The sequence below is a fragment of the Delphinapterus leucas genome, chromosome 14, assembly GCF_059928025.1.
Source record: "Delphinapterus leucas isolate spDelLeu-1000000601 "Yukka" chromosome 14, BTC_Dleu_Yukka2, whole genome shotgun sequence".
NCBI classification, from domain to species: Eukaryota; Metazoa; Chordata; class Mammalia; order Artiodactyla; family Monodontidae; genus Delphinapterus; species Delphinapterus leucas.
This window is the reverse complement of record NC_143142.1, coordinates 18,041,603-18,066,422: the sequence shown is the minus strand read 5'-3', so window position 1 is coordinate 18,066,422 and position 24,820 is coordinate 18,041,603. Positions and strand designations below refer to the sequence as shown.

At 50.4% G+C, this 24,820-nt stretch overlaps 1 protein-coding gene across 8 annotated transcripts in view; it reads right to left on the bottom strand.

The window, feature by feature from the left end:
- Positions 1 to 18,155, bottom strand: part of SSH1 (slingshot protein phosphatase 1) — a 68,214-nt gene extending 50,059 nt beyond the window's left edge. For 4 of the 8 annotated variants that reach the window (XR_016387519.1, XR_016387520.1, XR_016387518.1 and 1 more), the window contains exon 1: positions 12,802 to 13,360. Coding sequence is in view for 4 of the 8 variants with exons in the window: in XM_022551038.3 (XP_022406746.1) it covers positions 12,802 to 12,953 (152 nt within the window). In the remaining 4 variants the exon portion in view is untranslated. The other 4 variants (XM_089894605.1, XM_089894606.1, XM_022551041.3 and 1 more) reach the window with 4 other exon arrangements.
- Between the last annotated feature and the right edge of the window lie 6,665 nt (positions 18,156 to 24,820).

Below are 24,820 nucleotides of genomic sequence, written 5' to 3'. Positions count from 1 at the left end.
GAGCCAAGGCTACGATCTCCGTCTCTGGACGCCCCTCAGATGTGCACTCAGTAAATATAAAACCGATAAGGAACATCTTTGCTGTGTGTCATGCTGGGCGTGTCATACATATTAACCTAATCCTCAGCATCCACCTACGGGGAAACTGAAGCTCAGAGACATCAAGTCACTTGTCCAAATTCACGTGGCCAAAAAGCGGAAAAGGCAGGAGAAGACACCAGGAGTCTCACCTGTAAGCATCGAACCTCTGCCAAATTGACACCCATGGGGAAACACAGAGTGAAGAAAGTAAGTCTGCTTCTCTTCCCCAACAATTCAGACCGAAAACCATCTGGTGGGCAGAGCAAGGCAGGCCTCTGGGTTAGGGAGAGGGTGTGGTGAGCAGCGGAGAGGTGGCTGCAGGTAGGGGGGTTGATCAAACAAGTAAACACTTTAGGGACAAGGGGAGCCAGGGTCCTCACTATCAGAAAAGGGATTACAGGGGCTTCCCTGGTGGCACAGTGGTTAAGAATCCGCCTGCCAATGCAGGGGACACGGGTTCGAGCCCTGGTCTGGGAAGATCCCACATGCCGCGGAGCAACAACGCCCGTGCGCCACAACTACTGAGCCTGCACTCTAGAGCCCGCAAGCCACAACTACTGAAGCCCGCGTGCCTAGAGCCCATGCTCCACAACAAGAGAAGCCACCGCAATGAGAAGCCCATGCACCACAACAAAGAGTAGCCCCTGCTCGCCGCAACTAGAGAAAGCCCATGTGCAGCAACAAAGACCCAATGCAGCCAAAAATAAAAATAAATAAAACAAATAAATTTATTTAAAAAAAAAAAGAAAGAAAAGGGATTACAAATATGGAGAGAGAAAAAACTAGAATGAACCCAGAGATGTTGGATCAGAATTGAAGGTATTAGCTTGAATTCATGGTTTTCAATATATTTAAATAGAGAAAAAAATACAGATGCAAACGTGTGTGTGCACGTGTGTGCTTGCGTGTGCACGTACCTCCACATATCCCCTAATTCTGCCCACTGAAGGGGCCTGTGGAGAGCAATGCCCCCAACAGTAATAATAAGTACACTTACCTCAGCTTCTTTGTTTTTGTTTTCCAGATTAATTTGGTATAATTTTATTTCTTCAAAAGAAAAGTCCTTAATTAATATTGTTTGTTTTTAGAGAGTAGAAAGAGCTTCAAGGAATCTTTATATAGAGTACATGAAAAAAATTAATATTTTCTGCTTTTTTAACTTAGTGGACATTTAGTTCTCAGATATGCCCATGGATCAACTAAAACCCAAATAAATGGAACGTGACAACCTGTATCTACCACTTTCCATGTTCTGCATTCCACCGTCAGATTTCTAGGTCCAGCCCCAGCTCCTAATCTCATCCATCAATTATCCCTTCCAATTATTATTCACAGGGGTTAAAATGCTTCATAAATTCTTTATTAAAAAAATTTTTTGTTGAAGTATAATTGACCTAACACCACTGTTAGTTCCAGGTGTACAAGACAGTGATTCACAAAATAATCACCACCTGCCTTGGTTTTGAAATTCCATTCTCTACTAAAAGGAACTAGGTAGGGCTCCTTGGAGAAATTAGGGGTTCCAGAGATGGGGGATGGAAAGTACAAGATGAAGTCTGCCATCTGGTGTCAGAAAATAAGGCAGTGCTTAAAGGAAGATGTGGATACGTCAAGGGACAGGGAAGCCAGCTTGAATGAGACCTCACAGGCTAAATCGGGGACAATTTGAACCTTGAAGTCAAGAACACAATTAACAGACTATGAACCGATGCATGAAACAGACAAACAGGAGTCCACACAGATGTAAATAAATGGAAAAGTTGAGGGGGCATCGGGTACTGACCTAATTTCAAAGTATTCCCCCCGCAAGAAACACTTCTTGATAAAGGGGGAAAAGAATACCTGTGCAGTAAAGAAGCCGGGCAAAGCCACTTGAGGACCACGGTGAACATCACCGGTGATGAGACACATGGTGTTGCACGACCCGAATCTAATTTTGAGGGAACATCAGTCAAACCCAAACTGAGGGACATTCTACAAACTGCTGGGCCTCTCCCTTCAAAGTGTCCAGGTCACGAGAGTCAAAGGAAGACTAAGGAATGCCCCAGACTGAAGGAGAGTCAAGAGACAGGACCACTACATGTAGCAGGCGATCCTGACCTGGATCCTTTACAAAAGACACCGTTGGGACAAATGGTGGACCCTGAATGGGGTCTGAGGATTAGAAAAATGTTATTTGTACTATATTTGCAACTTTTATGTACGTTTTTGTTTCTGAATTTTTAAAATTACTTTAAAAAGTTTTTTTAATTCCACTTAACTGGATTTTGGCAAAAACACTCCTTTTAATTCTTCTCTATTGGCCAGTGATTAAAAACTTAAGACCCTCTCACTGGTCATCATCACTGGCAGACGTCCTGACTTCCTGCTTCCCTCTTGGATGCTCTGACCCGCAGCACCTGAGCTCTCTCCCTGCCTCAGGACCATTTCCCCTCTGTGTTTCCATAACAGCAGCAGCCTCGCTTCATGCCTAAGGCAGTGGAGGATGATGGGAAGCTCCCCTCTCTGGGTTCCTCTTGGTCTATGGCTGTCCAGATTTCGAGAGCCTTGCACACACATGGCCCTGGCCCACGTAAGACCTAATTTTAGCATTTTCCTGCTCTGAGACCACACTTTCGGAAAAGTGGGGGGCCAACCTGCCCGGGTGAGCCTCCCATTGTGACAGGCACGCGAAGTCAGGACGCTGCAGACCTGCAGGATGTGACTCAGCATCCTGTTTTCAACGGTTGGGGTGGCCAGCAGATTTGGCACCAAGCGCTGCAGCTGACCTCACCTCTCAAGACAACAAATACCCAGGTTAATTGGTGGGATGGGCCCGTGGCATCAGCTCTCCCTGTGGGCCTCAGGGCCAAACCTAAGACAACCTGCCTGTCTGCCCATCTCACTGGGTCTCCTCACGAATACCCATCCGCAGGTATCTACCAGGAACAGTTCTTCAGAGAAACTGGCCTGGCGGTATTTTAAGGACACCATGAGTCAAGCAACTGATCTTGTTTCTCTCTTTGCTTTGACTCCCAGGAAGCTCAAAGTCAGATGTGTAGCCAAACTCTGGTAACTATACCAACATTATGCCTTGAATCCCACACACAAACCTTCTCCTCACTTTGCTTTATTTTCCCCTATGTTCACCATGTTCCACTTTTCCAATTCTAAATCATACTGTTCCCTTTGAATGTTATAAGCTGTTTCAAATCGCTTTTGGGCACAGCACACATGTTACCTTTGGAGGGTAAGGACTCTTTTTTTATTTAACATGGAATCCCCAGCATTCAGCACAGAACCCAATACACATACAGGCACCAAACATGCTGGGTTGGCCAAAAAGTTCGTTCAGATTTTTCCATAACAGCTTATGGAAAACCCGAACGAACTTTTTGGCCAACCCAATACACTGGCTGGATTGATAAGGCAAATATAACTCTAAATAAAAACTGCTGGGCTTCCCTGGTGGCGCAGTTGTTGAGAGTCCGCCTGCCGATGCAGGGGACACGGGTTCGTGCCCCGGTCTGGGAGGATCCCACGTGCCACGGAGCGGCTGGGCCCGTAAGCCATGGCCGCTGAGCCTGCGCTCCGCAACGGGAGAGGCCACAACAGTGAGAGGCCCGCGTACCGCAAAAAAAACAAAAAACAAAAAAAAAAACTGCCGCCGTTACAAGGTTGCTTCATAAGCAACACATCTCCATCTCCCTCCCACTCCATGTGGTGGGGCCTGCACAGGGCGCTCGGGCTTGGGGAGCGGGCTCCTGAGAAAGCCCCCTTGCCGTATGGCTCAGCGGCCTCCACCCCAGAAGCGAACAGCCCCTCCCAACTTCCAGCTGCTTCAGACAAGACACGGAACAGCGGGCTTGGACATCTGGGAAGAAGGGACAAGCAATTTCCAGAGGCGGCAGCGGGCCCGGCTCTCTCCGAAGCACGTCAACAGTCCCCTCCCTTGTGGGTCCCGATCTGGGGACTCATGCCTTGAGAACTCTCAGCAAGCGTGTGGGAATCACTTCTGCCAGCGAGGGGAGGCCCCCCCACAGGGAGGGCACCAGACGTTTCCTAAGGCGGGGCCTCTGAGGCCTTATTTGAAACAAAGTCTTTTTAAAAATAGCTTCAAAAGTAGCCATTCAAGGAAAAAAAAAATTTTTTTTAACCTGTACAAATAAATAAATAAAGGCAGACAAGACATGATGCTTCGCCTGGTACCAGGCTCAGTGTAACCTGGAGGGAAACAGGTCAGGCGTTGGCTGTTTTTTCCCTTGGGTTCCACTCAGTTGACCTTTTGGTCTTTGGTCTGGGGGAACACGGTCAGGAAGGCGGCAGAAGGGACTCTCGCTTCCCACCATCTATGAAAATACCGGTGCCCTGTGGCTGGCAAGGACCAGACACTACACACTGTACAAGACGCCCTCCCAGCCTCATACAAGCCCCCTGAACAGAGGAGGACCCTTCCTGTTTCGGGGAGGGCAGGGGGCTGGCCCGAGGTCACAGTCACACAGGCGGTCAGGGGGTGGGTACAGACACGACCCAGCAGCCCCGCCGCATCGAGGCACAGCCAACGGCACGATTCCGTAATTTACACGGCAGTCTGGGCATTGCTGATCCTCTCCCCGCACGGCACGGCGGGGCAGGGCGGCCGGGGGTGCCCTCACCAGCACATTGCCTCTGCCGCAGGAGTGGGGCCGTCGCCAGGCTTTCCACACCCCAGAGTGGACGCCGTGTGGGCCAGACGCGTGCTCTCGCCCCCAGCCCCCAGCCCCATCACTCAGCACGCCCTGCAAGTGGCTACTCCTGACTTCGATTAGTCCTCTTTGATGAATCCTGTTTTCTTCCTGCAGCCTTCCTCAAAACAGAAAGACTCCCGTGGATATCCTCCTAGTCTTAGGAATTTCCCACTACACTGCCCAGATCCAGGGTATCTGACCACAGCACAACATACGCCAAGGATGAACTCTAAAGGCGGGAGTCCCTTCTGTTCAGACGGCCGCCGCCATGCGTGTGGCCCTGCTCCGGGGTGAAGCGCGCCTGGCTTGATGCTCACTGAGGGGGAAGTGGGTCCGAACAGAGGGTCCACTTCCTCTCAGCAGCCACACCAGTTCTCTCCACCTCAGCGTGACTTGGCGAGATGCCTCACACAGGGCTAACCTTGCTCTCAGCCTGAGAAGAAAGGAGGAACTCTGGACGGCCTGTTAGAAAGCTACCGAGAATGTTTAGAAGTGCTAACAAGGTAACACAGAACTAGACTGGTGGGTGTGAGTGAGGACTCTCCTTGCATTTGGAAGCCATAATCTAATCTCATCTCTTCACTTTACAAAGGAGGCAGTGGGGGCCCAGAGACCTTTAGTGACTGGCCTAAGGTTGCACAGCAGATGACACATCATAGGACAGAACCTAGGTTTTCCGACTCCCTCTCACAGCTCTGCTCCATTTACCACGAGGGTGATCGGGTACCACGATCACCCAGGAAGAAAGAGCTCGCATGAACGAGCATTCTTGGTGTGCACACAGGCACCCCTGGTGTGCAAACACGCTCCTCTGGTTTGTACACAGGCTCCCCTGGTGTGCAAACACGCTCCCCTGGTGTGCTAAGTGCACAGGAAGAATGAGACCAGGGCTTCCAGGCATTCTTTTTTTTTTGCGGTACGCGGGTCTCTCAGTGTTGTGGCCTCTCCCGTTGCAGAGCACAGGCTCCGACACGCAGGCTCAGTGGCCATGGCTCACGGGCCCAGCCGCTCCGCAGCATGTGGGATCTTCCCGGACCGGGGCACGAACCCGTGTCCCCTGCATCGGCCGGCAGGCTCTCAACCACTGCGTCACCAGGGAAGCCCCCAGGCTTCTTTTGAAGTCTAAGCACTGGTATTTCAAAAGTTTAATGAAACCTACTAGACTCTGAGCAAAATCCATTTTAAGTTAACCTTAATAACTTTAATTACGTTCCAACAGAATCAAATTAACTCTTCACCTCTGTTCTCACGTGTCCCCATTCTAGGATGAGTTTTCTAACGACAACAAAAACTATTTAACACATGCTGAAGGCGAATTCTGATTTTAACATCAAACGTTCCAACCAACTGCCAGGAAGAATACCGGAGTTAAACCGAAAGGAAGGGCAGAATGGTACAACGGCCCCAGGACGTTACACGTGTGCACCCCAGGGTTTCAGGTTGGGAGTTAACGGGAGGTAGCTGCCTCTAAAGCCACGCGGGTGGGGACAGGACGGGATGAGCTGAACACAAACCTGCAGGTACCCTGTGGGGACAGGAGCAGCAAGGAAGGGACACAGGCTTCTGAGTCACAGCGACCTGCATCTAAACCCTGGCTCCAGCCCCTGGGAACTGCAGTTTCCTACAATGAGGCAGGCACCTTGTGGGGGTGACAGAAACGAGACAAGCTGCATCCAGTTCCCAGCCCAGTGCCTGCACCTACAGGCCCCCGCTGAACGGGAGCCACGAGGAGCACCCCCCACCCTCCCCTGCTACCCGTCCAGGCGACTGCATGGGAAGGGGCATCGGCTGCAAGCCTCACTGTAGGTCAAGGTCAGGGAGCTCACAGGACAGGGCACACGTCTCACGGTGGGGCCCCTGGGGTTCAGGCCAGAAGGGAGGAGGGCAAAGCCACGGGAGGCGGGCTTGTGGAGGTGGCTCTCGAATTTTGGGGCTCAGAGCACAGGCTTTGGAGTCAGAGACTCGGAGCATGAGGGTCCTGGCTCCATCGCCTCCTGCTAACTGAAGTTAGGCCAGCTACCTCCCTGAGGCTTTGTCTTCTCATCCAGAGAATGGGAACAGAAGTGGTGCTTTCCTTACACAGACTAAATAAAACAACGCCCATGAGGCAACTCACAGAGCACAGCACGTTTGAAGGGCTCACTTCCACAGCCTCCGTCCCTGGTTGACTTTTCCTCCTCAGCACCTGCTAACACACTTAATGTACCTGTTCATCTTACCTACTGTCTTGTCTCCCCCAACAGAATGTCAGCCACAAGGGCAGGGATTTCTGTGCTCTGTTCACTGCTATATTCTCAGCTCCTAGGACAGTGCTTGGCACACAGTAAGTGCTCAGTAAGGATTTGGTGAATGAATGGCTTGTAAGCGGATTAGGACGGGGGTGCTGAGACTGCGCTAACAGCACCTGTATTGCCAAACTGCAGGGGGAAATCGCAGGAAAAATTTCTCTGTCCTTCGCTTCCTGTGTGTTGTCCAAGACCACTCTGAGTTCCTCACCATGAGATAGAACTTGGAAAATTCAATTTACAAGACCTCGATGGCCCATCCAGTGCACACCAGGCACCGGGAGAGGTGATGGGAGAGGCGGGGAAGGCTCTGTCCTTAGGGTGGGCTCATGGTCAAGTGGGCAGGCGCCCTGGGCAGTGGCTCAAGGCCTCGTGCTCAGAAGGGCTCCGAGCTTGGTTAATGCTCTGCTGTTGCCACCTTGAAATTCTTCATCACTTTTTAAAAAGTGGATCTACAATTTTCATTTTGCACTGGGCTCCACAAATTATACAGCTGATCCTCCTAGCAGAGAACATTTATGTACTTCGGTAAATACTACACAAGTCCCAAGTCTCAAGGAAATACTAAGGAGAGATAAACGCCTGTGGGGAAAAAAAGGAAGAGTCAGAAGTGACCAGAGGAAGCGACCTGAAGGAGGCAGAGGCGGGGCATTTGTCGGAACGTCTATGATGCCACAGGTTATTCTGCCCATTGGAAAATGAGGCCTGCCCAGGTCATATGACAGCCAGGTGAGGTGACAGATGACAGAGGTGGAAGCCAAACCCAGGCCTGTTCCTCCCCAAGGCCAAAGCTCATGGAAAAAATGTCTAAGGGTCACTGGAGGTGTTATTGCAGAGGTCAATATGCAACATGGGGCAAACACGAGATGCCAAGCCTCCAGGTGTGAAGGAGCGTACAGGTGCTGAGTGGAGAAAATGACTGTCTCTGGCATGTGGTCGACTCCTGCCGGCTCCCTGGGGCTCCTGGCCTCTTCCCACCAGCCAGTGATGCCTTTATATAAGTGATGCCTTTACACCCTGCCACATCTGTAACACTGTACAGAAACCTACTCGGTTACATGTCTTGTTTTCTCTACATTAGACTGGGGCATCTCAAGAACTCCCACAGACTGAGACTGGTAGGCAGATTCTGAGGTTGCCCAGGACCCCAGGCCTTGGGGCAGGCACCCTGGATGAGCCCCCTATGCTGAGTGTGCTGGGACCAGGGAACAGGATGGGAGAGCTGCTCCCTTCATTAGGTTATACCCTATGGCAAAGGTGATGGGATGGTCCCTCTCCTGATGGCATTCCCTGATGGCATCAGATTCTCCTGTCGGCCTTGAAGCAAGCCACCAGCCGTGGAATCTACAGCTGCAAGAGAACGCATTCTGCCAAGAACCAGTGTGAGCCTGGAAGAGGACCCAAGCCACGGATGAGATCCCGGCCCTGGCTAACACCTTGACTGCAGCCATGTGGACACAGCTCAACCCAGCAGAGGACACAGCTCAACCACATCCGGGTTCCTGGCCCACAGGAGCTGTGAGGAAATAACCGTGCATCGTTCTGGACCACTGAGTTTGGAGTAGCTTGTTACACAGCAGTAGACAGCTGATACAGCGGCCTGCTGCACAGAGCCTGGATGCCGCAAATGCTCGACACCTCTTGCCGGGACTTAAATGGACAGACTCTCAACAGTCACAGTCAAGTCTTGACGGCTAAGAAACCGTCAAGAAAGGCAGAGAGAAACCTCAAAGGGTGGACAGGCCTCGAAGAAGAGGTTGTGAATAAAGATTGGGAAGTGTGATCTGAAGAGCAAGGACACACCAACCACCACCACTTCCTGACGCTGTCGGGGAGGGAGAAAAGCTTATATGGAGAGCGGGGTCCTCTGGGGATTTCCAGGTCAAGACCGGAAGGAGGAGAGGGTAGAGGGAAAGGCAGAGTTGTAAGGGAGTTCACAGTTTACCACTGAAACCAGATAAAACAGAGAAGACAAAGTCCTGCTGCTTTGGCCCAAACGTTTGCTTGGGCAAGTAAGAAAAGAAATTAAAAGAACGCTAATGATCATTTTCATGTGCTTGACTTGAAATACTGGATGATAAGACCCCCAAAAAAAACAAAACCGCAGGGCTTCCCCTGTAGCGCAGCGGTTGAGAGTCCGCCTGCCGATGCGGGGGACACGGGTTCGTGCCCCGGTCCGGGAAGATCCCACATGCCGCGGAGCGGCTGGGCCCGTGAGCCGTGGCCGCTCAGCCTGTGCGTCCGGAGCCTGTGCTCCGCAACGGGAGAGGCCACAACAGTGAGGGGCCCGCGTACCGCAAAAAAAACCCAAAAAAACAAAAAAAACAGCAGAACACTCACTCCTGATCCACACTCTGGAAAGAACACAACCATATTCCCTCCCCAGGGCCCCGCCTGGCACACAACCACTTACGCCTCATGCCAGACGGAGGCGACTCCCAGGATGGTGAGGGAGCCAGGAGCTGCTGCCAGCAGGCCATAAGCTCACCAGTTCCCACAGTCTGAACAGCGCAGCTTCCCAAAGGGGATCGCTGGAGGCCGGCGGCCATCTGCACACGCAGAGAGCAGGACAGAGGGAGCGAGAGCTGGGTCTACGGCTCTGCGTCACTCAGCTTCCCTCTGGACGGGCGGTAAGCAGGTCTCGAGATGTCCGCCAGAAGGCCTTTGGAGAAACCATCCGGATGACAATAAAGATTCTGCAGAAGGTGCGTTCCTGTTTACATCTTACAGGGATGTCACTGGGTAAAGGACGCAGGCTGGTCCAAGTCACAGGACAGCCACGGGGGCGGCCCTCTCAGCCCCACACAGTGGACGCGGCACCTGCTGGAGGTCAGAGCCTCTACTTCTGGGCTGTGAACCTAACACTGATAGGAACACCATCCTCTGAAGACCAAATGTAGCCACTGTCCTCCACGCCCATTGTGGACCTGGCTCTGTGCAAGGAGCCCCACACAAAGTATTCGCCAACCCTGAAAGGTCATAGCTTTATCCATTTTACAGATGGAAGAACGGAGACCCACAGAGGCACAGTGACTCCCAGGTGCATGCTGGCACCTCTACTAGTGCAGAAGCCAGGGTCCGAGGCTAGATCTGCCTGACTCCAAAGCCCACGTCTTTCCTCGACACATCTTTCTCACACATGAATGCAATTCGCTGCAGAATCAAAACAAAGTTAATATGTTTAAACTGCTGAAGTGCTATGTGCAGGCAGAAAACTAAGACCCTGTCACTAAGATGTCACCAGCAGTTAGGGACGAGACAAAAACACAGGTACCTGCCAGGGAAGGCAGGTATGGTACCCAGCACAGAGAGAAATCAAGAGCCACCTGCCAAGGAGAGGGAAGCCACAGAGGTTTGGGATGGGAGCATGCTGAACTGGCCATGAGGACTGTGGCCAACTGGAAAGGGAACTGGCTTAGAGAAAGAGCCTGGTCAGGGAGCAGGGGTAGGACTGAAAAATGGCACATTCATTTGACGAAAGGCCAGTGACGAGGGTGAAGGAGGAAAACAGCGTAGCGACCAGGAGGAAGAAGCATGGGCGCTTCCAGACTGGCGTCCCTCTGACAGTGGGGACGATAAACTGACGAAGAGCGATGGGTCGATGGGTGGCCCCTCAGTGGATCAGGGGAGGTACAAGGACCTGACTGATGGTGCCACCAGGGGGGGACAGGGGAGGAAAAGGGCAGGTGAGACAGAAGATCCAACCCACGGATTCAGCAATTTACTGGCTACACGTGGGTCTAAGATCACTTCTTGGAGGACCCGAAAGATGAAACTGTCAATTAAGGGTAGACAAAGGGGCAAAGAGAGAGGCATATCCTGCGGCCTCCCCAGTTTCTCTCCCTCCCCAGCGCCCTTCAGAAACCAAACCAGGCCAGATTTCCTTCAGGATGAATGTGAAGCAAAGAGAAATCTCCTCTCCCCAACTCTCCTCCCCAAGACAAGCAACCAATGAGGGACCATTCCACACATTTTTTTTTCTCTAGGAGAAGCTTAGAGAGCACAGGCCTGAAAATGCAAATCCACACGCAGATGCCAATGAGTTTCAGTCAAAGCTTACACCAGGACAGCAGGACTTCTCGTTTGGTTCGGAGGGTTAGAAACCAGGACGGTGTCCACTGCCTAAAACGGGGCGTGGACATCAAGGTGAAGGAAGAGGGGAGGAAAGGGGAGCCTGTGAGGATGGGCTCAGAGACCAGGTTCCCCCCTGCAGCCCAGGTCTCCCAGAGCTCACGATGGCACTGGGGACCCACTGAGAGCAGCACAGAGGGACTCACGGTGGTCACCAGGGCGATCTGACTTCCTAGGAGGCACCATCACAAGTCAGCAGGGCTCTTGGGTTCTCGCCCTGCTGCGGCCTCTACCCACCTGGGCGAGCTCAGCAAGTTCCCACGCCTGTACGTGCAACACACCTGCTCAACTGAACCACGAAACTGGTCCCCGGAAAGGTGATGTCCTATGACAAACTCAGGTGTTGCGGGCAACGGAGGCCCCGCTTCGAAGGCAACCTTGGGCCTCGGATTCCTCACCTGCGACCTGGGGGGAATACCCCACCTCCCGGGGTCGTTGTGAGGGTTAAATTTGGCAATGCAGAGAGCTGCCATCACTTCCCTTTGTACGGTCCTCTCCAGCTCCAAGCTGTGCAGAGAAAGGGGCCTTTTATTGGCCAGCAGCACATACACATTTTCCTACCACTGCTATTTGTAACTTCTTTATTAATGGAAACAATTCAAAACACTATGCTGTCAGTTCAGGAAGGGCAATTAAAAAACGGAAGACCATCTAAGTGAGAGGCTTAAATGCCATCTCTGGGGCAAGAGGCCTGGAAGAAAAGGATCGGCTTGAGGGGGAGAAGAGTCCAAGTCCATGTAAGCGCTGGTGAGGAGCTGGGGGTGCGGGGATGGGGCCCCACGAGGCGGGCAGCAGGCCCTCCGCCCCGCTCTCCCTCCCCCACAGTCTCCAGAGCAGACTCCACTCCTCCCCTCCCCCTCCCCCACTTGGGAATCCAGCTGATTCCAGCCTTCGAGACTCTCAGCAACCCACACCCCCAGTCTGAAGAGCAAACGTGTCACTGCCGCTGTTCCTCCCTCCAGCATAACGTGAAAACGAGGACCCACAATTGTAATAAGACAACTATTTCTCTACACATATGAGCTTTAGAAAAAATGGTGCCTCCCTTCCCTCAAACACACAGAAAACTTCAAAGACAGGCGAGGCAGAGCTCTACCACTTCCGCGGGTGAGTTGAACCCGGATAGCCTGCTCTTGGTAATGAACAGCTGACCCCAGTTTCTGAACACATATTTCCTTTTCCAATTAATTTTCCTCCTCCTCCCAAGATGAAACAGACATTTAAAAAAAAAAATCCTTTAAATTCTGTTTAATTCTTTTTTTTTAATCTAGATGTTTACTTTTTTACACTCTAAGAGCCAGAGTTTAAGACTAGTTCTTTGGTGCAGAAGAATACATTATATAATGAAGTGCTAAATCTTCTGTAAACCAACAAAACACCCAATTTTTGGCAAAGAAAAACAAACGTGCTTTTGGCGTCTACTTGTGAATACAGCAAACGAGGGCTACAAGCTTGAGAAGCTTCTCAAATGAGTTTACGTAAAGATTTCTCACTGGCACACACGCACGCGCGCGTGCGCACACACACCCACACACAAAACACCTTGAATTAATAAACTGAGGGGTTGAATGTCTGTTTCAAATCAGCAATGTACTTACCTCAAAAGGAATACCTTCCCAAAAGCAGGATGGAAAAGTGAGAACATACTAAAATGATTATTTTCTTTAAAGCAGAAGTAAAATCTGGAAGGAAGTTTATAAAGATACTCGTCATCACGGTAAAGCAAGGGGGGTGGAACACTGGCAATCATTTTTTTTTCTTCTCTAAATGTTACATAATGTTATTAAAGCTGTTTACAGTTAAATGTCTAGATCACTTGTAAAGCTCTCCTTCTGTGTGTTCTGGATCGTTTTTAAAGCACTACTAAAAAGCTGGTGTAGTCTTTCTCGAGGGTCCTCCCTTTTGGAAAGGCACAAGAGTATTTCTTACCTGCTTGGAAGAAAGACTTCAGGACGAAAACACTAAGTCTGCTTACCTGTGGTTTAACTTGCGATCCTCATCGCTGCCAGCCTCCAACTGCAGAGAAAGAAAGAGAATGTCACAGCCCAGATGCCGCTATCGACAAGCCTCAGACACAAGGCTCACATTTCCTGCTCTGGTGTCTGCAAAAGATACAGATGTCCAGGAAACCTGGTTCCTTCCAAAGAGCCGCACCCTCTCCTTACCAATCCTGCTCTGCTGCTCCCCTGAGTAATTTCCGCGGAGGAATTTTCAGGTTTCCTGATGTTTCCCCACATGCCTTCCAAGGCATCGCAGATGGATGCCTGCTAACAGAGCGCTCCTGGCCGGCGCTGCTACTCCACATGCTTGTTCAGCCCTGAGCTCTCCATTTTCCAAGGCTGCTTTGGAGCATATCCTGTTTTTCTGTTTTAAGGGGAGGGGGCAATGTCTTAAGAGGCTGTTTCCTCCCTTCAAGCTAGGCAACAGCTGAGTGATCAACACCATTTTAAGCCACAACACACAAGTTAAAAAATAAATAAATAAAACCACCACCACCACCACCACCATTCCAGGCAAGTCTTTCTTAATGGAACGTGGCCAGGATCAGGCTGTCTGTGGGTCATGAAGCTCTTGGTGGTTCTCAAAAAGGCTCAAAGTTTAATATAAAACTTTCTAGGCTATTGGTTTATTTATAGACATGAAAGAAAGGGACATTTAATATTTCCTAAATGTTACAAGGCCAAGAGGGTTAGAGGCTCCAAGAGTAACCACAATTTAAGCCCTGACTGCAATTTTTCTTTTTTTTTCTTTCAAGGAGAAAACTTAAATGAGAAGAAAACACACATCCCAACAACTCTGCACCGCTGGGACTTGGCCATGTTTTGTATGTTACACAGAGGAGCCCACTGAATGGGGAAGAGAGAAACCTGGAAAGCAGTGATGGCTGGAAGAGATGCAAGGCTGACTGAGGACAGAAACCAGACAGAAGCCAGCGGTGGTGGGCAAAGGGTTACGGAGATCATGTAGAGAGAGGTCTGGGCAGCAAGGGACACATACCACAGGTGTCAATTTCACCAAGGAATGAGTCCAGCAGAGGGTCCCGGTCCTACGCTGTCATTAGATCATGTATGTAACGCACTGGGCAGAGACAGAGACCATCAGTTAGTTCTCACACTCCCTACCCGACAACGAAGGAGAAGTGGAAACATCGGGGACAGCTCTGCTGACCACAGGGCCACCAACTTCGGTGCCGAAGTGAAACATACACAAAACAACTCACACAACCGCAGGAACAAACTTGGAAGAGACTGCTGGGTCTAACCCAGTGGTTCTCAACTGGGGGCAACTGATCTCAGCAGGGGACGCCAGGCGAGGCTGGAGCCTTTTTTGGGAGGATGCTACTGGCATCTAGTGGGTAGAGGTCAGAGTGCTGCTACACTTCCTCCAACACACAGGACGGGCCCCTGCAACAGACGGCTCACCCAACATCGGCAATGCTGGGGCTGAGCAACCCTGATCCAACCCCACCACCTCAAAGGGACTGGAGATCTGCCCATGAAAATTAGTCACCTTGAACATCTGTCAAAAACCACAACGTAAAAAAAAAAAAAAAAAATCACAACATTACAACCCATTCCTGAGAGCTACTGCTTTACCTATTCTTGGGCTCTCTGCCTGTTCTCACAAAAGAATGAGACAAGATTAATGAGATAATTAAAGACTGGGGGGGGGGGGGAGGGGCTTCCCTGGTGGCGCAGTGGTTGAGAGTCCGCCTGCCGATGCGGGGGACACGGGTTCGTGCCCCGGTCCGGGAAGATCCCACATGCCGCGGAGCGGCTGGGCCCGTGAGCCATGGCCGCTGAGCCTGCGCGTCCCGGAGCCTGTGCTCCGCAACGGGAGAGGCCACAACAGTGAGAGGCCCGTGTACCGCAAAAAAAAAAAGACAGGGGGGGAAGGAACAAAACTTAAAAAGAGGGAAGCACTGCTTTGCAGGTCGGGCTGTGACTTCCCTTAGTTCTCACGCCGTGCAGCAGGACCACGGGCTGGGGAAGGAAAGAAATGCCCTGAGTGTCTCTGACTCAACGAAGGATGCACATTTTGAGGAGTAAGGAAATGATGGGGGGCGGGGGGGATACAGGCTTCAAAATCATTTAATTCTCGCTCACTCTCTGAGATTCTCAGGATGAAAGGCAACACAAGGTCAGTTATTCCAGAGAAGAAAGCCAAAGAACACACATTAGAGGGAAGCCAGCCCTTTCAGATGAGCTGAGGCCCAGAGAAGGGAAGTAACCTGAGGAAGGTCAGACCAGAGGCACAGCCGGCCTGGCTCACGTCTCCTGATCCTGTGCACACACGCCTACCCTCTCTGTTCCTTCTTGCATCTTGTGTGCCTCGCCCCACATGGAAGAAAGCCTCTCCTTCCAGGGAACATCCCAGCCTCTGCTGGCTCCCTGGGCAACTAATGCCGCTGATTTACTGAAGTTGAATAAAAGCTGGTTGAGTTTTATTCTTATTTTGGAGGTCACTGGCATTTGGTGAAAATAAGGCTATAATAATTTAAAATGTGCCTAGTGGAAACAACCCCAATGTCCAACAAAATGTACATCCATACCATAGAATATTACTCGGCCATAAAAAGGAATGAGGTCCTGACACGTGCTGCAACATGGATGAGCCTTGAAAACATGATGGTGAGTGAAATAAGCCTGACACAAAAGGCCACATAGTGTATGATTCCACTTATATGAAATGCCCAGAATAAGCAAATACATAGAGACAGAAAGTACATTAGTGGTTGCCTAGAGTCGGTTACAGCAGGGCAGGGGTGGTGGGAGGGAGGCTGTGGGTGATGGCTAAGGGGTGTGAGGTTTCTTTTGGGGGTGATGAAAATGTTCTGGAATTCGTGGTGATGCTTGTACAACCTTGTGCATATACTAAAAACCACTGAATTGTACACTTTACAGTGGTGGATTTATGGTATGTGAATTCTATCTCAGCTAAAAAATGAGATAATAAAATGAAAAAGTTTAAATGTGTCTAAAGCAGAAATAGATCAGGTGCAAAGTAACGCAGGGAATGTGGGGTTTAGAATCAGAGACCTAGGCTGAGAGGCTCTTTGTCTAACCTCTTCCCGGAGCTGAACTCTTCACTCATTTTTGAGAAGGGACCATGAGATTAAGTGCAGAGAAGTACTTTGTAAACTGCAAGACAGCAGTAGTAGAAATGATGTAGGGGAACAGATGTCTCTGTGGGGAGGCCAGAAGCTACTGCAGACTCCTCAGCCACAGGCTACTGGCCACCATGCAGAGCAGGGACTGTTAGAATCTTCTGTCTGTAGACAAGATAACTCATTAATGGCTTCTCCTTGAGAGAAGGGGGCTGTGAGGTTCAACCCTGCAGCCACTCTGAGAGTGCCAGTCCCAGCAAAACAGGCTGAAGAGCTTCCCCACCAGGAGCTGGTGGGACAGGCAGGGCTGTTAAACCACAAACAGGTCCTCTTCTCTCACAAACACACACAAACCTTTCCATGTTATCAGTCAACTTCCCCCCAGGGAGAAGGGGCCTGAATTGCCCAGATGCTGGCGGGGCCACTTCCTGGGCCTGCAGGGCCCCTCCTCCAGCCTCCTCTCCCTTCCCTAAACAGCTCCCTGCGGCCTCCTCCAGCCTGCTGGTGTCTGCAGGTCAGCACTCGGTCTGGCCACAGATGTGAGTTTAGACCCAACTGGTTCTACTGCACAGAGGCCCGAGGCCCAGACTAGCACGGTCCAACCCAACTGTGCACTCAGAGGACCAATTCCTCAGTAACCCCAGAGCAAGAAGGCGCCAGTCCAGGACAGGCTGGGTCACACGCAGACGCACAGAAACCCGCACAGTGCAAAGATGCACTTTCAGCCCCAGAAAGCACTGGTGCAATCCCAGCAACCCGAGTCGGCCGCAGCCACATGCACAGCCAGATGCACAGAAACATGCAGCCCCGAAAGATATCACAGCAAGAAAAACCCAGACTCAGCTGCACACAAAGACATGACACACAGTCACCCAGCACCCTGGGCTCACTCAGCCACTGTCACACGGTGACGCCGGCCCCCGAGAGGCACGGCCACTCACACCCAGAGCCAGAACTCCAGGGGCGTGCAGTCGGGGGAAACAATCTCACCACCCACAGGGGCACCCGGCAGCCTCTCCCCCAGCATCACACAGGCACGGTTCCCAGGGGACAGGCCAGATTCACGCACAGGGAGAGGCACACACAGGCTGGCATACACATGCATACATTCAGCCGGGCACACAGGGAAAGGGCCGAGACAAGCCACAGGGTCCTGAATCTTAGAACCAGCATCTCAAGCAGTTACCCAATCAGGAGTCCCGGTCCCACGTCCAGTATCCCGCACAGTCACCCCCGGAAGAGAGACACTGTCACACACTCACGGTCACCCCCCCCGACGGGGCTCAAATTCACAAGTCACCCTTAGATGGGGGTCCCACACACACAAAGTCACCCCCAGATGGGGGGTCACACACACCGGCTCACGCACACTTACCCCCAAACAGGGGTCACACAGTCACCCCCAGACGAGGGTCACACCCGCACACACAGTCTCACTGCACAGTCACCCCCAAACAGGGGTCACACTCGCTCACAGCCTCCCGCACAGTCACCCCAGTCCGGCTGCCAAGGCTGGGTCGTCCGGCTGCGGCCCCGCAGGCCAAGAACCCCTTAAAGCTGCCCTGGCGCAGCCCCGGGCGCCCCGCACTCGCGGCCCAGGCCTGGCGCGGCGGCTCAGGCCGGGGCGCGGGCCCGGGGCTCACCTCGCTGTTGCTGGCGGAGGAGGAGGCGGCGCTGGGCGTGGGCGAGCGCTGCAGGGTCACCAGGGCCATGGCTGCGGCGCGGCGCGCGGGCGCCGCCGAAGCCTCGGACTAGAGCCGCAGCCGCCACCGCCGCCGCCCGGGCCGGGCCCAGGGCGCTCCAGGAGCCGCTCACGGGCGGCCGGGCCGAGCCGGGCCGAGCCGGGCCGGGCCCGCCCCTCCCTGCCGGCGTCTGTCGCCGCCCCCACCCCCCGCCCCCCGCCTCCCGCCTCCCGCCTCCAGCCTCCCGCCTCCCGCGCCGGCGCGCGCCGGGCCTGAGCGCGGGCAGGGGCAGCGGCCGGGGCGGGGCGCGCGTGCGCGGCGCGGGATCCCCCGAGCGGCGGCGGGAGGCCCCGGCTGGCCAGTCACGTCTCCCGCGCGCCCGACGCGCGCGCCTCGGCCGCGCGCCCGGCCCTCCAGTCTGAGAAGCGGGGGCGCGCCCGGTGGCGAGCAAATCCATCCCCCGGAGGCCAGCCCCCTTCGCAGGCTGGAAAACTGAGGCCCGGCGTCCGCACGGCCTGGAATGCTCGGGGCGGGGAGGTGCAGCTACCAGGAAATAAAGAGCTCCTGGTCCCTGCGCCTTGAACCCCGAGGAGCGGTCTGCAGAAATTAATTAGTTCATTCATTCATTCATTTATGAAATATTTATTGAGCACCTACTAAGTGCCAGGCACGGAGTATTCAACCGTGAGCAACATAGATTAGGCCTGCCCTCAGGGATTTGACAGAAGTGAGTCAAATTACTAGGCACTTAAAAAAATTATTTTGCCAGTCTTTTTATGTGAATTCTTTCTATGTGTCCAGAAACCCAGCCAACTCCTTGGGAAGTCAGGAAGGGCTTCTCTGAAAAGGGGGCATTTGCTCAGAGGCCTGACGGATGAGCAGGATTAACGGGTGAAGGGAGGGGAGACTGGGGGATGGGGGGAGCTAAAGGCCCGGAAACTGGAAGGAGATTGTCCATCAGAGGCCCGATCCTAGGGAAGGGAGGAGGGAGAGAGTCACGGTGCACTCTAGAAAGCTCTGGCTGCCGCTTGGAGAATGGACTGTGGGGCAGAGGGGTGAAGGGAGACCAGGGATGGGCTGCTGCTGTTGTCCTGGGAGGAGGTGACCAGTATGGGGATGGAGAGAGGGACATGGAGTAAGATACTAAAAAGGTGGTACTGGCTTGACTTAGTAATAGCTTCAATTTCATTCAAATCCCCTCCCTCCCCTCTGTCGCCCCACGCAGGTTCACAAGCATCCGCAAATTTACTGGTCCAGTCCTGCTCCCATCCGTCTCACTGCCAAACCAGCAACCCAACAGCCTCCTGGATCCCTCCAGCTGCTTCCGCCAGGTCCGGGGGCTGGGACCTCCTGCATATTCCCTCAGCATCATTCATCTCAAAGGTGGTTCTCTATGGGGTTACTATAGCCCCCACTGAGTGTTGTGGGGTTTTTGTTTTTGTTGGTGGTGTTTTGTTTTTTAACTTGTGGGAATATTTTTTAATGTCTTGCAGATGGGGAGAGCTATTGGAGGTTCTGGCGTTTAGAGGGCAGGAGCCAGGAATGCTAAAAACGCTAAAAGTCGTGCAATGCACTGGACAGTGATGCTGCCCCCGCCCAAGGAGAATTGCTTCATTCCCACAAGACACCTGTGTGGTGAAAACACCGTTCATAGTTATCTGAAGCCAGAACCTAATTCCATTTTACATATCAACACAAAGTATTTTTCACTGAATTTTCAGAAATGCAACTATGTTTAAATAGAGGAAAGAATATACTTTGTTTTGTTTGAGAGCTTTGTCCGGAGTTGTTCACCATTTGGGAAAAAGAGTTTATAGAGGGAAACACCACTCCTAATATTGGAGCAGTTGACCCAACAAGCAGACATGTGTAGCTGTGCTCTTGTAGACAGACCGCCATATTTATTTAGCACTTATTTTAAAATGTCGAGTGTAAGACAAAATTATGGGCAATATTCAGTTGACTAGTGACTATCTTACTTCTCAACTCTGAACACATTCATTAAAAACAGACACACTTCAACACAATATTGTAAATTGACGCTACTTCAATAAGAAAAAAAAAGAAAAAACCAGACACACTACTGAGACTTCCCTGTGTCCTCCAGGGGAGTTGTGCCCAAGATTTTACATAATGAAATGGATGTTGTTTCGTCATGATGAATTTTCCTTTTATGTTAGGGCATTATAGATTTTGTTTTTTCACATTACATGTGGAGGTGGGCTTTATCATCTATGAATTTGTTGCCAATGAGAAAGGAATCATCACACACTAGTTGTAAAAGGGGTGTGGGATTTTAGGGTCGAGAACCTTAAGCTGGTGGTTCTCAAATGGGAAGGTTTGAGAATTCCCTGGAGTCAATACAGATTTGGAGGCCCCACCCTCCGGAGTTGGCGATTCACTCAGTTTTTAATAATGCCCTAGTGATGCTGAAGGTCCTGGTATGGGGACCTCGGTTTGAGAACCGCTCCCTGTACAAATGCCAAGGCCTCCTTACTGGTCTTCCCTCCATAACCTTCCTCTCCTACCCATCGAGAAATCCATACCAAGATCTGATCATCAAAACCGCAATGAGGTACCACCTCGCACCGGTCAGAATGGCCATTATCAAAAAGTCTACAAGGACTTCCCTGGTGGTCCAGTGAGTAAGACTCACGTTCCAAACGCAGGGAGCTGGGGTTCGATCCCTGGTCAGGGAACTAGATCCCGCATTGCATGCCGCAACTAAAAAGATCCCACATGCCGCAAAGAAGATCCCATGTGCCGCAACTAAGACCTGGCACAGCCAAAATAAATGAATGAATAAAATAAATATTAAAAAATCTACAAATAACAAATGCTGGAGAGGGTGTGGAGAAAAGGGAACCCTCCTACACTGTTGGTAGGAATGTAAGTTGGTGCAGCCACTGTGCAAAACAGTATGGAGGTTCCTCAGAAAACTAAAAATAGAATTACCATATGATCTAGCAATTCCACTTCTGGGCATATATCCAGACAAAACTCTAATTCAAAAAGATACATGCACCCTTATGTTCATAGCAGCACAATTCATAATAGCCAAGACATGGAAACAACCTAAATGTCCATCGACAGATGAGTGGATAAAGAAGATGTGGTAGACCTAGAGTCTGTCATACAGAGTGAAGTAAGTCAGAAAGAGAAAGACAAATACCGTATGCTAACACATATATATGGAATTTAAGAAAAAAAATGTCATGAAGAACCTAGGGGTAAGACAGGAATAAAGACACAGACCTACTGGAGAACGGACTTGAGGATGTGGGGAGGGGGAAGGGTGAGCTGTGACAAAGCGAGAGAGAGGCATGGACATATATACACTACCAAATGTAAGGTAGATAGCTAGTGGGAAGCAGCCGCATAGCACAGGGAGATCAGCTCCGTGCTTTGTGACCGCCTGGAGGGGTGGGATAGGGAGGGTGGGAGGGAGGGAGAGGCAAGAGGGAAGACATATGAGAACATATGTATATGTATAACTGATTCACTTTGTTATAAAGCAGAAACTAACACACCATTGTAAAGCAATTATACCCCAATAAAGATGTTTTTAAAAATGTAATTATGTAATACATGTAAATAAAAATAATATAGAATAAATTTTAAAAAACAAAGATGTGGTACATATATACACTGGAATACTACTCAGCCATGAAAAAGAATGAAATAATGCCGTTTGCAGCAACATGGATGCAACTGGAGATTATCATACTAAGTGAAGTAAGTCAGAAAGAGAAGGACAAATACCATATGGTATCACTTATGTGTGGAATCTAAAATATGACACAAATGAACCTATCTGCAAACCAGAAACAGAATCACGGACATAGAGAACAGACTGGTGGTTGCCAAGGGGGAGGGAGTTGGGGGAGGGCTGGAGTGGGAGGTTGGGGTTAGCAGATGTAAGCTTTTATATATGGAATGGATAAACAACAAGGCCCTACTGTATAGCACAGGGAACTTTATTCAATAACCTATGATAGGGACTTCCCTGGCGGTCCAGTGGTTAAAACTCTGTGCTTCCATTGCAGGGTGCATGGGTTCAATCTCTGGTTGGGGAACTAAGATCCTGCATGCCGCATGGTGTGGCCAAAAATCCCAATATCCTATGATAAACCATAATGGAAAAGAATATTTTTTTTAAAAAAGAATATATGTATAACTGAATTGCTTTGCTGTACAGCAGAAATTAATACAACATTGTAAATCAACTATACTTCAATTAAAAAAAAAAAGATCTGATCCTGCCACCAAGAAGGCACTAAACCCTAATCCTTCTACCCTGGCCCAGTTTAGCTTTCTACCCACCCCCACTGGTCCAGAGACCATCCCACCCCTTCTCACTTCCTCTTACAGCTGAGGGGCCCTCTTCCTTCCCACACTATCTCTTGCCAGACACCACCTCCAAAAATCTCTCCCTGCCCCCCCCAGACTGGACTCAGTGTCCTTCCGAGGATTTCATAGCTCTCCCCCCACCTACCCCCAGACACACAGCATGTGTCACTCAACATTGTCACAACTATCTCTCTGACTTGTCACATGGTTTCTAAGAAAAACCTCAGGAGCTGGGCTGGGACCAAGATGAGGGCACAAAATATAAGGGGGCAACGAAAACAACAATAAGAAGAAACCTCAGTAACCAAGAGAAAGACTATTTTTTAAAGAATCAAAATTTATGCAAAAAAAAATCTTCGATGAAGGAAATGTCAACATTTTAAATGGGGTTGGGTGAATTCCCTGGTGGTCCAGTGGCTGGGACTCCGTGCTTCCACTGCAGAGGGCACGGGTTCAATCCCTGATTGGGAAACTAAGATCCTGCGAGCCATGCAGCAGCGTGGCCAAAAAAAGAAAAGGGATCAGTACCATATTACTGATCTTCCTAGTGCCACAGGCTCCAGCAAGGCACAGCAAGGCATTTTTACTGATCCTGTCTTTATTTGACCCTGTCTTTATTTAAAATTTTGGTCATTCTAAACCCTTTTGTGAAAACCCTTCTGTGAAAAGGCCTGTGGGCCTGACTTGTGGCCTGTAAGGGGGTGGGGCAGGGAAAAGAGAAGTGAGAGACCCCTGGTCTAGGCTTCAGGAGTGGAGGAAGGGAACCCACTGAAAGAGGCAGCTCCAAAGTTTTCTTGCATCCAGTAGAGCCCTTTCCATTCGGTATCATAATTATTTTTTCATCATGATTTATTTAATTATCTTTGACCTTGTAGTCTCAGCTCAGTTTTGCAAGGACTAAAAACAGCAAGTTATGGAGTTATTTGCTGTCTGCTAGGCTGTAGGCAAAGTGATTTGCCAGTGTGTTGGGGACAGGGGTTTATTAACATGTGAATGTCCCCCAGTCTACCTCCAGGGCTACCTCCTCCAGGAAGCCTTCCCTGACCTGAGGCTGGAAGGTAGGTACCCCTTATCCATGCTCCTGCTGCCCCTCTGCTTGTTCCTGCCTTGAGCCTTTTTATTTATTTCTTGTCACATTGTTGTGGTTCTCATTTCATGGCTGAGGAAGTGGAGGCACAGAGTGGTTTAGTCACACACCCAAGGTCACATAGCTAGGGAGTGGTGAAGCTGGTATTGGGACAGATGTTCTTCTACTTTAGACCTCAAAGACAGAGGTTCTTCCAGGATAGCCTAGGAGGGGAGAAGGGAAGAGAACTCTCCTGATAGTTCCCTTTTTAGAGCAACTAATTTGCAGTTCAGAGGTAGCAAAGTTCTGGTAGACTGAATAATGGTTCCCCAAAGATGTCCATATTCCAATGCCTGGCATGTGTAACTTTGCAGATGTGATTAAATTAAGGGTGTTGAGGTGGGGCGATTATCCTGGGTTATTCACGTGGGCCTGATATAAACCCAAGGGTCTTTATAAGAAGGAGGCAGAAGGAGCAGTGTGAGAAGTAGGAGACGTGATGACACAAGAAAGAGGTTGGAGTGATGGGAGGAAGGCCGTGAGCCAAGGGATGCAGGAGGTCTCTAGAAGCAGAAAAAGGCAAAGGAGTGAATTCCTACCTCATTATCTCCAGAAAGAATGCAGACCTGCCATCACCTTGATTTTAGACTTCTGACCTCTAGAACGATAAGAAAATAAATTCCTATGGTTTTATGCCACTGAGTTTCTGGTAATTGGTTGCAGCAGCCATAGAAAATGAATATAAAACCAACCTACACGTATACTGTGTTAAAAAAGAAACAACAGGCTCAAAATGGAGTCACTTGTGCTAAACCCCACATCAGCAAACCAAGACTTAATACCTAACCTAATTGCAGTTACAACCTCCCCCAGGAATGTAGTCTTAACTGGTCAGTCTGGAATTTTCTGGTCAGCACTAATGAGGTAATCTTCCATGTAGCCCCCTTCTGTCCTCCATAAGTAGGTTACCTAAGCCTGAAACAATCCATTCTTTTCCCCCTTCTGCTATAAAAGCCTTCCATTTTGTACAGCTCCTTGGAGCTCCTTTCTACTTGCTAGATGGGATGCTACCAATTCTTGAATCATTCAACAAAGCCAATTAGATCTTTAAAATTTACTCAGTTAAAGTTTTGTTATTTAACAACTATAAAAAAATTATTATGATGTCATAATCCAATATGTTCCAGGCAATTCTTGGACATTGTATCATTTTCACATTCACTCAGTACATTCAACGAGAATTTATGGAGTGCCTACGCTCTGTTGAGCACCAGTCTAGGATTTGGGGTCCATCAGGGAACACCACAGAGTCACTGTCCTTGGGCGGTGTCCAATCAAGTGGGAGATATAGCCAAACAACTAATAAGTAAATAGATTTACTACAACATAGGCTAAGATATGCATAGAAACAC